General features: G+C 48.2%; 1 protein-coding gene across 2 annotated transcripts; it reads right to left on the minus strand.

Moving 5' to 3' along the window:
- Nucleotides 1–1,711: 1,711 nt before the first annotated feature.
- On the minus strand, nt 1,712–16,112 carry LCAT (lecithin-cholesterol acyltransferase). 2 transcript variants are annotated; one of them, XM_083515066.1, is made up of 6 exons: nt 16,024–16,112; nt 8,825–8,981; nt 7,850–7,965; nt 6,667–6,762; nt 5,395–5,619; nt 1,712–4,640 (listed from the first exon to the last, which is right to left on the minus strand). In XM_083515066.1, the coding sequence occupies exons 2-6, from the start codon at nt 8,917–8,919 to the stop codon at nt 4,036–4,038; spliced, it is 1,137 nt and encodes a 378-aa protein (XP_083371192.1). In that variant the 5' UTR covers nt 8,920–8,981; nt 16,024–16,112; the 3' UTR covers nt 1,712–4,035. The 2 variants fall into 2 exon arrangements, with proteins under 2 accessions (XP_083371192.1, XP_083371191.1); XM_083515065.1 differs by lacking the exon at nt 16,024–16,112 and adding an exon at nt 13,208–13,423.
- Between the last annotated feature and the right edge of the window lie 270 nt (nt 16,113–16,382).

Below are 16,382 nucleotides of genomic sequence, written 5' to 3' on the forward strand. Positions count from 1 at the left end.
AAACAAAGAAATAAGAGGAAGCACTCCAAATGCAAGCCAGGACCTCTTCCTTCTCCATCCTCCTTGCAGATTACCGTAGATGCCCTTCAGCCACACATTTCGAGGAGCCTGGTCAAGGACTGGACCCAGTGGGCTCTGGGCTCCAGGCATGCTCTCTCTGCCAGGCCCATGTCACTACTTGGCAACTTCAGGCGGCTGCCAAGTCCCTGACCCACCCCTGCATTTACCCCCAAGCAGGAGGCTTAGGCAGCTGTATCTAGGCTCCCCTTAGAGTTCCCCCAAATCCTCCCAACTTTGCACCCCTTTGGAGAATTGAAGGAAATAAGGCAGGACATGACTCTGATCCAGTTTCTGGCACCTCCTAAAACTCACCTGTTTGCCCAGGTGTTGAATGGCTAGTGGTCCATCATTTGGTTATTGTATTTTATCGGTTCCAGTGGTTTGGATGTTATTTTAAATGTTAGAGTTTGTGGGCTTCATTGTATTATGGAACTACCTCCTTTCTCTGCCTGGGTGCTCACCCACATTCGCCACCTCAAGGCATCTTTTTAAAAACATGCTTGTGCACCTAGAGGCATTTCTTGGTGTTTTACTGTATTATTACATGAAACCTCAACCTTTTGTCTGAGGAACTCAAAGTGGTGTACAAGGTGCAATTCCCCTCTCTAAATTATCCTCACAAGATCCCTGTGAAGTAGGCTAGGCTGAGAGCTCGAAACATGGTCCAAGGTCACCCATTGAGCTTTATAGCCAAGAGGGGGTTTGAACCCTGGACACCTGTGCCCTAGTCTGGTCTGGACACTGCAGTATATTAGCTATTTGTATGGCTTTAAAAGATTATCAGACAACGAAGGAGAAGGCTATTAATGGCTACTAGCAATGGTTGCTATACTTTAACTTCACAATCGGAAGCAGTAATGCTTTGGAACAGTGCTGGCCCAAGACATTTTGGCACCTGAGGTGAACCATGAATTGGCACCCCCAACCCTACGCCCACAGAGGCGATGGTGTGGAAGAAATTTGGTTTTATCTGAAAAAAGTACAAAACCAGACTTTCATACCCTCCAACATTTCTCCGATGAAAATAGGGATGTCCCATTCCATAATGATAATTTTACTATTTATACCTCACATATCTTACTGGGTTGCCCCGGCCACTCTGGGCAGCTTTAAACATATATAAAAACATAATAAAACATTGAACACTTTAAATAAATACTTCCCTATACAGGATTGTCTTCCGACGGCTTGGGGGTTGGATAACTCCATACCCTCCAACATTTATCCAATGAAAACAGGGACATCCTAAGGAAAAGTGGGGCATTCCGGAATCAAATCAGAAACCGGAACGGCTTCTCTAAATCAGGAACTTCCCTGGAAAATAGAAACACTTGGAGGCTCTGGACTTTCAAACACAACTCTGTAGTCCACACACAATGAAGCCCACAAAAATCAAGTTGTACTGTTTTGTTCCCTCTGGGACTTGAGTTTACCTGCTTTTAGCATTCCAGTTCAAACATCAAGGAACATTGTACAAACTCAGCGTTTTCCCCACCCTGCCTACCCATTGCACACAGCAACACACTCAGGTATCAGGTTCAAATTCCAGTTTCCTTGTAAAGTTCACAAGGTAAGTTTGAGCCATTTGCAACCTCTCAACCTAACCCATGTCACCAGATTGTTGTGAGGGAAAAATGTGCAAGGGAAGGGATAATGTACAATACCTTTATCTCCAACAGATAAATGAAATGAAATAAAATTTGTAATAGCTATAGTCGAAAAAACATTTGTCTTACAATATATGGTTCAAAACCAGCCATTGTAGCTTAGTATGCAAAATGACCACCTTGCAGTGTACACACATTAACATATGTACAGACAGAGATAAGGTACATCCAATACTCAATCTTGAGATTACTGAGACCCTGGGAATGCAGCTAAGTCTGCAATCCTGAGTAAGCCCAACTGAACATAGTGAGATGAACTTCTGAGTAAGTATGCATAGGTTTCTGCTGTGAATCCTAAAGACTGACTGACATGAAGCAACCAAGCAGAGCAAGCACAGAAAGGAAAAGATAAAAATCAGCACCAAGCAACCAAAAACAATTAAAAAAAATATCAAAATGCCTGTGCCGTGATCATTCCAAAATCATTTCTCCTCTTTAAATTAAAAGCAAATAATTGTGTCATCCCCAAAGCCCCAGTGTCAGGCATGAGACAGAAAAAACAAAATACATTCATAGAGCTTTCACAAACATTATCTCAGAAATCCTTTCAACAGCCCTTCATAGGTCAGTACAGCATTTATTATTCCCATACAGAATTGGTGGAACAGAGGACTAAAATTATTCAGGGGTGTTACCAAAGAGAGAACCAAGAGTAGGGGGAAATATTTCAAGTGAGAGGGCTTTATATTTGGGAGCACTTTGGGGGGACTTTTCTCTCTCTCTGTGAAAGTTGTCTTAAATCTTTTAGCGTCCATGCGGGTTTCCTTCCTTCCCCAACCTTCCTGGAAGCAGTGTTGGCTTGGGAGATGGAGAGTGGAAAGATCCAGCCCCTAGCCTCCACATTCACCACACATCAGATAAATCCAACTGGACAAGTTCAACTTTAGCTTGTCTCCTTTCCCATTTCAATGAGTCCTAGGCTAGAACCTGTTTACTGCAGGAGAACTTAGCTGTGCAACTTGCCAAGTAATAAAGGAGAGATATTTTCCACTCGTGGGCAGTGTGCTGTTCTACCCTATCTCGCTGATGTGATTGGGCTCTCTCTTTGAAATTTTCAGGATTACAGAGCTAGTTAAAATGAATCCTGCCTTCCCTTTATAACAATTATCCCTGCCTTCATATAACCTCCCACACCCCTTTTCCTCACCAGGATCTACCTTACCTGGATAGGTGAGCCTAGGGTCACTCCAGGATTAACCGTGCATAACTACAGGCCATAAGTTGGGAGGCCGGCTGGGCAGCTTGGTTGGGGGCTTGGGGTACCTAGATACGGCCTTCCCTTCCTTTAGGAGGGGCAGGCCAGTGAGGAAACTGCAGGCAGACGTGGCTGTGGCCATGGGTGTGCTAAGCATGTTGCTGATGCTATGCAGCTTGTCTATGGGATCAGGGTGCTGAGGCTGCCAGGGCAGGGGCCTTGAAGCTGGCCAAGTTCTGCACAGCATAGGGATGTCCTCTAAGAAGAGGATGTCCTCATCACCACCATGTTTGGCAGTGCAGCCAGAGGTGAGGGCACCTGGGCTGTTGCCCTCCATCTGCCCCACAGCCAACATTGGGGAGCCAAGACCAGAAAGGGATGGCAACCAGAGAATGAGAGAAGCCCAAAGCCAACATGATATAAAGACTGTGTAAAACTGCAGCTTCCAGCTTTGTCTTTAGTCTTCCGGAGGGGGGGCAGTTGGAGGAGATGGGGAGGATTTTTCTCCCCCCTCTTGCTGCCACCCCTTTCTGGAAGATGCAGTCAAAGCCAGAAGCCACTGTTGGGCAAAGCCTTTACATGTTGGCATTAGCTCATCATCCTCTTCTTCTGGCTGCCACCAGAATAAAATTGATACAGCCTATACTTCTTGTGTTTAATATGTGTCTGATGATGTGTATGTCTAGATATACCCACAACTCCATTCATACAATGAAGGGGCTGCAGCCCAGGAAGGCATATGCCATAATAAAATGTGTTGGTCTACAAGGTGTCCCAGGACTCCTTGTTCTTTTTGCATTGAGTAAATAAAGCTCTGGGCTAGTTCACCTGCCTACCAAACTGAAAGCATGCTAGGGGAACATGAACTCTCAGAGGCCCCAACAATCACACCAGCGATGGAAATTTGCCAGGCAGCTGTTGGCAGGAGCAATTTGGAGGAGTCTTTCCCTCTCAGAGCAAGCGGGGAGGCAGGATCCTGCAAGGCACCTCTGCATCCAGCTGTGTTGCACATAACACTGTAGACTTTGGGGGGTGGGGGGCATGCATGAGTCATCCTGCTTCCTGTCTATGCAGGAGGAATAAAGTGACCCCAATCTCCTCAGCGCAGGGCCTTCATTTCTCCTCTTGGTCTTTGTGTTGGGTCTCTGAGAAGCCTCTTCCTCCTTTCCCTGCTTCATCTTCTGCAGCTCTGGCTTCCCCAAAGTTTCCCAGCAGGATTTCATTGATGTAGTTGAGGGTGCGGTTGTCAAAGATCATGTTGAGATGCTCCACGCCCGGCATCTCCACCACGTGGACCTTCTGTTCCTGCTGGCCATGCCATCGCTTGCAGAGCTCTAGGCTGCGGCGGCTAACACTGTTATCCCCATCCCCATACATAAAGTCAATGGGGTCCTCATAGGGGAAGCGGTCGTTGTAAATGTAGGTTTCCACAGTGGGGAAACCCGTGCCATAGATGCAATACACCTCGACCCCTGGGGCAGGCAGCCCCTTCAGCAGGTCCTTGGTGTCGTTCCACATGTACCAGCCATCCTCAAAGTTAATGTCAGTGAAGAGGCGTTGGTAGTCCCGGTAGGTGTAGTTGTAGGAGGGGGTAGAGATGAAGGCATGGGTCTCGGGCCAAGCTATTGTGTCTGGGAACATCCAGGGGCTGGCTGTGGTCATGCGCTTCTCCTCACGCAATTTGATGCTGGACATAATGGGGATGCCCTGCTCATCACCTGAAATGCAGACCAGCTTGGTATCAACTGCATTACTGGCATAGACCTCCAACCAATCTCCCAGAAAGCTCAGGAAATGGACTTGAATGCACATTCAAATCACGTTTCCCACTTCAAAGAATTCTGGGCATTGTAGTTTGTTAAAGTTGCTGAGGATTGTAACTCTGTGAGGGGCAAACTACAGAGCCCAGGATTCTCTGAGGGAAAGAAGGAGCTTAAAATGTGCTTTAAAGGTATAGTGCGTACATAGCTTTAGTCTTTTTATGTTTCATACCACACAGTAAACAAAGTATATTGGAGTTGAACAGCACACATCTGGAAAACAGCAGGAAAAAGAGACTACGGCTGTGTACATTCTGCATCTTTAAAGCTCAACTGAGTTTTATCGAAAACACTGAGAAATCCCAACACAATCCAAAGAGAACCATCTCCATTTTTTTAGCACCAATAATAAAAAGAGTGGGAGATGCACCCCGCCCCCCGAGATACTCATGTCTAGATTAGTTTAGCAGGAGGCAATAAAACAGTAAATCTGTGCTAGAGGCCTGAGAGGATTTTTGTTTTTAAAAAGTGCATTTAAGCTCCACCCCCATTTTGATAGCTCCACCCCCCCTGAGCCTCAAGGGGCCTGGCAGCAACCCCAGACAGTGGAAGAGGAGGGGAGGTCACCCAAGTAAGAGGTGCACGCAGCCTTTTTTTTAGTCTGGAGGGACCAGATATTCCGGCCCACCTCACCTGCTGGCAAGCAACTCACCTGAGGCCAGGACTCTTATGGGCTTCACTGCTCCCCCCCAAGGAGCCCCCAGAGAGATGAAGCCCCGGATGTTCTGGCTTTTCCAGGCCTGGGACTGCTGGAGGAGGAAATAGAGGATGTTGAGGTTTCCCAGGCTGTGTCCAATGAGGAAGACAGGCTTCTGGTAGGTCTTACGCATTTCCTCCACAAGGCTGCGCAGGTCGCAGAAGTACTCCTCTTGTTGATCTGTGGAGACATAGTTGGGGTTGCTGGATCCGGCCAGCCACATGGCCTTGCTGGCCACCCCCGTGGCCATCCAGGCTGCCCCACGGTGTTGCAGCAGATGGCGCTGGGATGCATCTTTTCCCAGCCCTATTTGGAAACACTGCCATGGGGGACTGAACCCGAGCTATTCTGCATGCACAGAAGGTCAGAGGTGGAGATTGCGCAAGACCTCCTCGCGAGTCCTTGCCAGTTGTGTGACTCGAACAGTGTGTTTTTAAAATGAGGTGCTGCAGAGGCTCAGGCCGTCCAGAAACCACGCTCTCCTGTCTGCAAACTCTGACCACTAGTCAGGGAAGCCTGGTGCTTCAGAAGCACCAGATATTGTTTTCTTGTATGTTCCAAGCAGATTGTGGAGACTCCGACCCTCAAACCTGAAGCAGCCTCCGCTCTGCTGAGCGGCCAGAGGAGGTGGAATGTACGACCAGACCTCATTACAGACTTCCAGTCGGTAGAGCATGGGACTCTTCATCTCAGGGTTGTGGGTTTGAGCACCACGCTGGGCAAAAAGATTCCTACATTGGACTGGATGACCTTTGTGGTCCCTTCCAACTCTACAATTCTAAGATTCTGTTTTTTCCCAAAAAAAAATCAGCCATGGGAGGCGGGATTTGCACCAGGGCTGTTATGATGGTGAAGGAAGGAAATAGTTGCCCTTTCCTTCTGTGCTGTTTCCCCAAAAGCTGCCTTAGCCACACATCGACAGGTATGTGTGTTGGGGGGGGCATTTAGACTGCCCCCACTCAAGAGGGCTGCTTTCACCCCTCTCTCCTTGCCTTGGGCTCACTGTCATTCCATGGTTGCTAACAACAACAACAACAATTTATTATTTATACCCCGCCCATCTGGCTGGGTTTCCCCAGCCACTCTGGGCGGCTTCCAACAAAATATTAAAATACAATAGTCAGTCAAACATTATGCTTCAGGGGAAAGCATTCCTGCTTCCCACCCCTTGGCCCACCAGCTGAGTCCTCCTCACAGCCCCCTCCCTAGCTACCCATTTGTACATACCGGGCCCAATCCTCCAGTCATAGGGGGCGGCGCGCACGGTTTGGTCTCGCACATAGCCATTGTTGACCAGGTGTTGCACCAGTGTGTGCATGTACCCTGGAGGTAGGAGGAGAGAGGAAGAGGTTAACATGAGGGGAGGTAAGGGGAGGAAGGCTGGATAGGTGACCTGTTGGAGGGGTCCACTTCCTGCTCTGAGGACTCCTTGGGTTGCTCCAAGCCCCATTGGGTCCAGCACATTAGGAGGCAGGAGTAAGGATGCCAACTCCTCGATATATACCGTAACACTCGCCGCCCCCCGGGCTGAAAAAACCCCTCTGGTACCTCAGGTATGGGCACAATATCCACTTCCTAAGGTGTGGAATGAGCAGCTTTTTGTTGTTGTTAAAGCAGGAAAAGGCGGAAATTGCACCCTTAAAAAAAAAAGTCTTCAAGAAAGTAGGGAAACCATAATGAAACACTAAACATACATGTTTTTTTCCTAGCTAAAGATTCTTGTATTCTGGTAAACGCCTACAAAAAGGAAATTCTGGACAGTGGGAAATGGTTGGGCAGAGTGGGTGGTGGATCAAAAATTTCTGGAAGGTCCTCTTTCTTGCATGCCTATATTCAGTGCTGTTTTTGTAGAAACATAGGTGCCGGTTTCACTGTGAAGTTGTTACAGTAAGTGGCACACTTTTTAACAAAGAAGAAGAAGAGGTGCTGGTACTGTGGGGGAAGAGGAGCAAGATCTGTTTGCTACTAATCCCGGAACCAAATTGGACAGGAATCAACCAGGGGAGGATATTGCAAGGAAGATGACCCTAACCAAAGGGGGGGGGGCACCTTTGCTTCCCAAGGCTCCCTGTTGTCTTCTGAGCACTGCAGAAGTATCTTGGAAATGGGCCTTGCTGCTAGATAAGGCAGCTCTCTATGACATGCCATGCCATGTAGGGCCCTCATTTTAATCCCATGGTGGAAAAGTGTAGCCAGGATTTTTGTGGGGGGGGGGCAGGCCTTTCGTTAAGGGTGCAGAACCTCAGTTTGCTATGCATTTTTATTGATTTTTATTGATGGGGGGCAGCTGCCCCTCCCTGCCACCCCTTGGCTATGCCCATGGCTCAAGACGACTCCAAGCAGAGTGAAGCAGCAAACGTCCTTCCTCCACCAGAGAGATGACTGATTTGCAGGTAGCAATGCCTCCTACCAGCCAGTTTGCTCCTGTCCAGGTATTCCACTGTGTGGGTTTTGCCAAACCCAGGGACTCTGATTTGGACTCCAGGGGCATTGGACACCCTCCGAGTTGTCCTGTTGTAGATCACTCTGTGGGCAGAAGGCAGATTCAGGTGCAAAGCAAAATACAACCACCATGCTGGGATTTTCATTCCTGGCTATTAAAATGTCATAGAAAATACTTTTTTTAAAAATCGTAATGATTACTATGTCCTGCCAACCTAGCTCACCTTGGAAGGAACGAGGGGATCAAACCTTTGTTCCTTTCAGTCTACCTGAAAAGTTCAACATGTGAGGAGGTCTGAGCTGGTTGCTCCGAGCTCAGACGGCATGGCTCTCACAAGCAACTCTTGAGTTCCTATACAAATAACTTTTACCACTTTGTAACAGCCAAGTTTTACTGCCTGTGCAACTTTTCTGACTGATGTATAGAAAAGCACATGAACCTGACCTTTGAAGAGTTTGAAAGTAAACCAGTTTTTAACTTACCAAACATGTGGTGTCCTATGCTAGGACAAGAGGGAACTCACAAGGGCCCATATTTTAATGGTCTAACAGTGTATATTTTTACACTTTACTTGGTTTTGTGATTTTAAATCTTGACTGTGGTTTTCTCATTGATGAGTATTTGCCCCAGGTTGGGATCTTGGCATCTAGGAATACTCTTTTTATACCTATTTGTTTTTCTTGCAACCAACAGACTACAGTCTCCACCATTGGCCATGCTGGCTGCTGGGATGGAAGAGAGTTGGAGCCCAATGACAGCTGGAAGGGGGGGGACACCAGGTCCCCATCCCCTTCCTGTGCTACTTTGTACTTCTACATACTTCTGGCTTCCACCATGAATGAAGCGTCCCTCACCCTGTTTTGGCTCAGTTTTCGCAGACCCTCCTCACATGAGGGAGTCACACAATAACAAGCTATAAAGTGGCTTCAAGCAGTAACGTACTTGGTATTGTCAATCCAACAGTCAACCCCAAGAGGCAGGAACATGTTGAGGTTCAGCCAGATGGTGAAGAAGTCATCTGTCTGGCGGTAGCACATCCAGTTCACCACATCCGGCTTGTCCAGCTTGGCCTCTAGTTGGTTTCCCAGGCAACCAGGCACTGAAAGGTGGAGAAAGAGGAGTGGCAGCCTGCCTTAGTGGTGCATCTAAAGTCCTGGAAAGATTGCAGTTCTTTTGTAGCAACGAAAGAATGTGAGCGGGGTGGGATGGGGGGGTTGCTATATTTTCTAGAGGCCCTGCTCTTGGTGCATGGGAATTCAGAACTGATGAAGCTTTCCCCATCATGGATATAAATGGTGGGCAAAGCTTCACCTGTTTATACCTTGGGAACAGGAGCTAGGCCACCAAAACAAGGTGGCAACCATTTTCCTAGCAAAAATGTACAGCCATTTGCTTGTGTGGTGAGCAGAGTTTCTTGCTAGGCGCTTCTGTCCTTGTTAGGCAGGGACAGCCAATGATGCGCCTTCTAGATGTTGTGGACTACAACACTCTTCAACCCCAGCTAGCACGGCCAAGGCTCAGGGGCTATGAAGTTGCAGCTCACAGCATCTGGGGGTACAATGTTTTGGCCACCTTCTGCTGTAAAGCACCCGACAAAAGCAAGACACCGTTGAGAATCTTTTTGTGAGGATCTTGCGGTAGGTGCGATGCCTATAGGATACTCATGTCACTCAGGTATCTTGGAAAAGCCACAAGGAATGAGGATGGTGGTGCTTCCCAGCCCCTCCCAGCCTTTGCTTTGTTCCTTCTGAATCTCAGCCTCTGGGCTGTGCCTTTGACTGGAACAGGGGGATTCTCGGGTTTGCCTCCATGCTGGGTCCTAGAAGCACAAGCAGGCCTGAAACCAGTTGCTTTGAGGTCTGAGCAAGTTTCTGTCACCTCCTGTGGCCAGCCTGCGCCTTGAGATCAGCTTGTTTACTGATTTTAATTGTTTTTATTTATTTTCAAAACTTTTTTTTTGCTATGGCAAAAAATATGTTTTTTGTTTTTATTAAGTAAGTCAAACAAAGCAATACAACAAAATAATAGTACAACTACAAAAAAGCTCAGCATATCTGGAAAAGACTTAAATCGTTGAGTACTTAAGACTATTAGGGAAGCTAAATTTTGTGCTGTACCTTGTCCTGTGTGTATGTATTTGTTGTATATATGATAAAATCCCACCAAATTTCTTTTCAAAACTTAACACATAAGGATATTCCCAGCAGCTGCAGCCATGCCAAGTGGTCTTGAAGGACCACACAACCTCGAGTAAGTAGCAAATACAGGTGATGAAAAGCCTGCCTGAGCATTAGTTGAATGCTTTAGTCTGGCAAGTCTTTCCACAGGTTACCCTGTGAGACGACGTGCTTATTGCAAAAAGCAAGGCATGAGGAATCCTGATTGTGTGCTTGGGGGTCCTGTGTCCCCTTAATGTAAAAAAGATATCTGTTGATCCCACATGGTCAGAATGCCTGTCTTCCTCCAAGAGTGGCTTCCACAGAGTCTCCTAGTAGATTCTGCCAAAGGGCAGAGTGAGATTTCAGTCCAAGGGAGCTGCTTTGTGTTTTAGACTACTGGCAAGGTCCTCCCACAGATGCTCTGAAACAGGTGCTCTGGTGGGATCTGGAGTCCCTTACCTCTGGGGGTTGCAATAATGTGATTTTGCCCATGCTTGTCCTTAATGAACCTGCCATCCAGTTGGAGTCTCAGAACCTGCTGTCCACACGTCAGACGGAACAAGATGGTCATATTCCATACTGTACCACTTTAAGGGCATATGGGGGTGGGTGTCATATTTTTGAAAGCTCCCACACATATATGTGAAAAGCCTGCAAACAATGAAACTCTCAAGCCAAAAAGGATAGGGCAGCATTGTCATGGCTAAATCCATTGACCACACTGTGGGATGGATGTTGCTGCCTTTGGCCTAACAAACATTCCTACCTGAAGCTAGAAGTAGTGCAGTCCAGGCTTCTGCCATTTTGAGTAATGTTCTCCACCAGCATGTGCAGCAGAGAAGACTGTACCACTCTGAGCTGTGGGTGTGGAGTGCTATTTTTACTGCCCCCAAATGTAACAAAGCTCTCTGTAAGTTAAGAGCATCAGATCTGGGAGGAAGATTCTGTCAGGGCCCTGGGGTTAGGTTCAGAATGGAGGAGGGAATTGCCCTCAGAGGGGGAAAGTAGAAAGTAATGCAACAAAATACAGAATACAAGTTAAAATGATAAAAGTTCCCACTGAATGGCCTTGACCGGACTTTGTTTTGTTTGTCTGGCGCTCTGAAAAAAATGGTCTCTTTGGCCAGAGAGCAATGATCTAATTTGGTTCCTGTGTTCCTAGGAAAGGATGAGAAAAAAGGACCAGCACCAGGAGGTGTCTTTAAAGCATTCCCCACCCCCTGTCTAATCACCAGAGTCCTGCCATAAAGAGGTTTTGACAAGGCCAGGGCTGTGGGATTCAACCCAGCCTTTCCTATATAGCCTTATATAATGCTTTAAAGACACCTCTTGGTGCTGGTCCTTTTTTCTCATCCTTTCCTAGGAACACAGGAACCAACTTAGATCACTTTTGCTCTCTGGTCAAAGAGACCATTTTTTCAGAGCGCCAGGCAAACAAAACAAAGTCCGGTCAAGGCCATTCAGTGGGACAAAATACTATGCAAGATTATTCCAGGCAGGATCAAAAGGGACGGAGACAGGAGGAGATTCCCAGGGTGTGGGTGGGTGGGTGTGCACATACATGGGATGGAGAGGCCACTTTGGGGCCAGGAGTCAAAGGTTGCTCACCAGATTCAACACAGGACAGAGGAGGTCCTCTGCCTTTAACTCTTACATTATGGAAGTGCTGATTTTTCTGCAGCGGGAGGAAGGGAGAGAGCCACCAGCAAAAATAAAATAAGAATTCCCTTCCTAGGTCCCGCCCTCTACCCAAGATGAAGCACTGCAATCCGCTCTACAGTCTTTCACCCCAACCTATGGACAGAAAGGAACTTGCCACCCCATGATGTCCTTCTGCTCAGCTCTCCCTGGTCTATCTAAGCATGACAATGCTGGATCTCTCAGAAAGAGGAATTAGGAGTTTGTGCTTGATTAACTTGGAGGCCAAGAAGGAGAAGATGCCAGGCAAGGCACACTGCCTCACTCTAAGCAAGACCCAGCAGCCACACTTCAGCTCCGTTAGGCAGCTAGGTGAACCAACAGAGTTTATTCCCAGTTTGACCATCACCCTGCTAAGCATGCATGTCAATGGGTTGCTACAAGGTGACCTTGTAGCTTCCATGTTAGATGCAAACGGGATAGATCTGCCTCCAGGCACAATCAGATGAGATGGACCATCTCATCCAGCCCCACCCGCTCTTGCCAAGGCCTCCTTCATGTGGGGCAATGAGGGAGAAGTAGGGCAATGCAGAACTCATGGAGAGGTTACCGGCCTGTGTGGTGTAGTGGTTAAGAGCGGTAGACTCGTAATCTGGTGAACCGGGTTCGCGTCTCCGCTCTTCAACATGCAGCTGCTGGGTGACCTTGGGCTAGTCACGCTTCTTTAAAGTCTCTCAGCCCCACACACCTCACAGAGTGTTTGTTGTGGGGGAGGAAGGGAAAGGAGAATGTTAGATGCTTTGAGACTCCTTTGGGTAGTGATAAAGTGGAATATCAAATCCAAACTACTACTACTACTACTACTACTACTACTACTACTCTTCTTCTTCTTCTTCTTCTTCTTCTTCTTCTTCCTAAAGCGTCTTACAGGAGTGTCGGGCAAGGTGCAGTCAAATGCTAGGAGGACAAAGGAGAGCTTGCAGCCTTTCCTCTGGGAAAGTGTCCCCCACATGCCCTTTCCTCCAAGGTACTCCTCCAAGGGGAAGAATAGCATGGCTCTCCTCTAGCCCTGGGAATCCCACCAGTGGTTCTGTGACATCACTTTGATCACCGTTCATCTTTATCTCAGACCTATTTGCACACCAATGCGTACCACAGAAAAGGCCAGCAGCCCAGCACTGCACAATCCGCTTCTAGGTATCCCAGCTGAGCATATCAGGCCCTGAACTATCCTAGCTGTGAGCTTAATCAGACCCTACAGATCCATCTGCTTTGACTAGCATCTTCTCAGCCATCCATGTCTCAGGGGAAGGGGCACTACCGCAGCCAAAGCAACCCAACACAGACTCTTCTCAAACCTCACACCTGCCTGCCCAACATTGATCAGCCGGCTGTTCACAAATGACTGCCCTCAACTATCCCACCGACCCCTCCCACCATGCCAACACTTTGCCTGCAGTGGGGAGCTAGCCTCCCCAGCCCCAGGACTGCCACTGCCCCCCTTGTCATGTGCCCCATGCCAACTTACCAAGCACCACAGGGGGAGTGTTGTTGGAGAGAGCTGCTTCTGGGGTGGTACTGGGTGGGAAGAGCACGTTGAAAAGCCAGAAAGCATCTGCTGGTTGCCAGAGGACAAGAAAGAGGACAATTGCAGCCCCAGCTGAGCTCCCCATTCTGGACTCTGCTCTGTCCCTCCAGCCACTGCCTCTGGTCTAGAAAGCAGCAGCCTTTCTGCTGGAGCACACTATTTGTAGGAGGGAGGGTGAGAGGGCGGGATGTGGGGAAATCATTAGCAGATTCTGTGCACAGAGCAGCCCCATTGGGCTGCCTGGGCCTCTTGGCCCCAACCATTCCAGGAATGGATGGGAGAGGAGACGTGACTTGTCCTCCCAGTATTGAAGGCCTTGTTCTCAATCAAAGGGCACCCAAAGGGGTTTGCTTGGCGCTGGAATTTGAAAAAGCTACCCTCAAGTAAGGAGGAAATCTTACTGACTGATTGACTTTTCCGGAGTAATCAAAACCATCTGATGCCAGAGATTCCTGTCCATATGACTACAGCTTGGAGCCACAAATGCAGCTTTCAGCAAGACCCCTTCTGAAAGCTTTGCATTCCTCCCTGTTTGTCTGCAGGCCGAAAGCCAACCAAAAATGGGACATCTGTTTGCAGGAAGCTTATGCATATTGTGTCAGTTCAGGGCAATCAGCTGCAAGTATCTGCTCCACACCAATGTATAACCACTCTCTGGCTCAGAAAACAAAGAAAGATGTAAAGGTAAAGGGACCCCTGACCATTAGGTCCAGCCGTTGACTCTGGGGTTGCGGCGCTCATCTCGCTTTATTGGCCGAGGGAGCCAGCGTACAGTTTCCAGGTCATGTGGCCAGTATGACTAAGCTGCTTCTGGCAAACCAGAGCAGCGCCCGGAAATGCCGTTTACCTTCCCGCCAGAGTGGTACCTATTTATCTACTTACACTTTGACGTGCTTTCGAACTGCTAGGTTGGCAGGAGCAGGGACCGAGCAACGGGAGCTCACCCTGTCGCAGGGATTCAAACCGCCGACCTTCTGATCGGCAAGTCCTAGGCTCTGTGGTTTTAACCCACAGCGCTACCCACGTCCCAAAAGAAAGATATACTACATCAAAAAATCAGTGGCACTTTTGTATCAGGGGAAATTCAGTGGAACATTATAGTCGAGCCCAGTGCATGCTAGGTAGTACCAACTGGTGTGAGCATGAAGCAGGAACTGTTGGTATTATCAGCAAATGGCTTCAAAGCTTCATAAAAATTGAGTGAAGTGTATGTGCCCTTGAGTGAAGCGTATGTGCCCTTGACGGGGCCGCTTCTCCTCAAAGCAAGCACACATCTCTCCCCCACCCCCCACTTGCCCCCCTACACAGTCTGTCAGTCAACTTGCATACTGCACTGACCATGGCTGTTTAACATGCTGCAAAATACAAAGAGAGAGACTGACCTCTGAGCAAAGTACACAACTGGATGCAAAGCAGCCAGAGTTGTGCCCCACTCTGGGCTCTCTCTGTATAGGGAATATAGTGACCTTACCACTTTATTCTGCAGGTTACAGAATCTCAGATAGCTGTATTACCTTTGGCTATATGTCCGCTTGTGCAGATGCCTCATACAGAGTCGGAGCACTGAACCCAGCATGGTACTCTCTGACAAGGAGGCCTTAGGCAAAGTACCTTCCACAGCCTGACTGCATAGGAGACCCCTTGCAGCCTGGCTGAGAAGGATTGCTCAGCTTGAAAACTTTGTACATGCCCCAAACGTATTTGGCAACTTTGCGATGGCTCTTGGCACACCTCTCTTAGGCTGCATGTGCCTCACTGCCTCCCCTCCAGCAACTGTGTGGGTCAAGGGCACTGGTGAGACCTGGCCAGCCCTTGTGAAACTTAGGCTGGCCAAGACTGGCAATTGTTTATATAATAGGCAAATGTGGTGCCTCTTGACATTTGTTCTTTCCCATTGTTGCCTTTGGCCAGCCATTTGCAGATTCTTCTCTACCGATATGGAGTGGAGAGTGGTTGTTTTCATTATTTTTATATTGTTATTGCAAGCTGCTTTGATTCCTTTTAACAGAAAACAGGACCTGAATAGAAACTAATCTAGCACCATTACTTCATGCCCAGAAGCAGCAAAGCTTTAAATATCAGATACTGGAGGGAATTTGCCACCTTTGTTGTTTCTTGGAAGGTTATGAAGGTGAATCAGGGATGGGGAACTTTTATGCCCTTCCTAGGTCCCTACTCAGAGCACACACACCCCCCATGAACCCCTGCAGGTCTTTCTGCTCTGATCCATCTGTTTTCAAAAGCAGATTAGTTGGAGGGGCACCATTTCAGCAAAATGGGTTAAGTCCCAGCAGGGTTGTGACTTCCAGGATGTGCCGTCTTGGAGCAGGTGAAGATGCCTGGATGTTGCAGGACTTAGGCCTTACATAAAACAGGTGTTGGGATGAGAAGGCTCAGCCTGGCCTGAGTAAAAGCAGCCCCTGCACACCCAACAGCTGCCAGTGTGGTCTCTGTGCCAGAGGAGAGGAGCCGCTTGGCCTCTAGGGCTGGAAGGAGTTAGCCAGGCAGGCACTGAGAACCAGTGGGGAAGCCAAAATCAACTCCTGAGCCTGAAAGTGCTCAGCACTTGGAGACACCCCCCACCCCCCATAAGCTGGAGAAATGTGGCAGTCAAGAGAAGGGCTCTGAATCTCACGAGAGAAAAACTTGGCCTGGGTCTCTGCCAAGGCTACTGCCCCCCACCCCCCCACCCCAGGGCTCTAGCATGGAGAGGGGGAGCTGCCAAGTGACTCTCATAAGCTGACACCAGCCTTTACCTTCAGTTTTGTAACCCCAGGTTAACCCAGCTTTCGAATTTATCTGTCCTCCGGTAAAAAATAAAACAGAGTTCTGTTTTGTGGCGTCTCAGACTTAAGAGAGTAATGGCTGAGGCTTTTGGGGAGGCAGATTCGGATATCTTCAGTTGGCATGTAGAATTGGCAGGGGAGGATGAGAGAGAGAATGGTAAAGTGTGAGGCCAGATGGCTATGAATTCCCAAGCCTCTTGCCTTTCATGGCCTCCTGCCCCCACTATTTCCATGCTTTCCCTTTCTAGAACAATGTGCGTATTTGTACAGCCGGTAACTGAGAACAGCACTTTGTGGGTCTGATGAAGGGGACTCTTGTCCACAAAAGC

Source organism: Podarcis liolepis, assembly GCF_965112155.1.
Source record: "Podarcis liolepis genome assembly, chromosome: 7".
Classification (NCBI taxonomy): domain Eukaryota; kingdom Metazoa; phylum Chordata; class Lepidosauria; order Squamata; family Lacertidae; genus Podarcis; species Podarcis liolepis.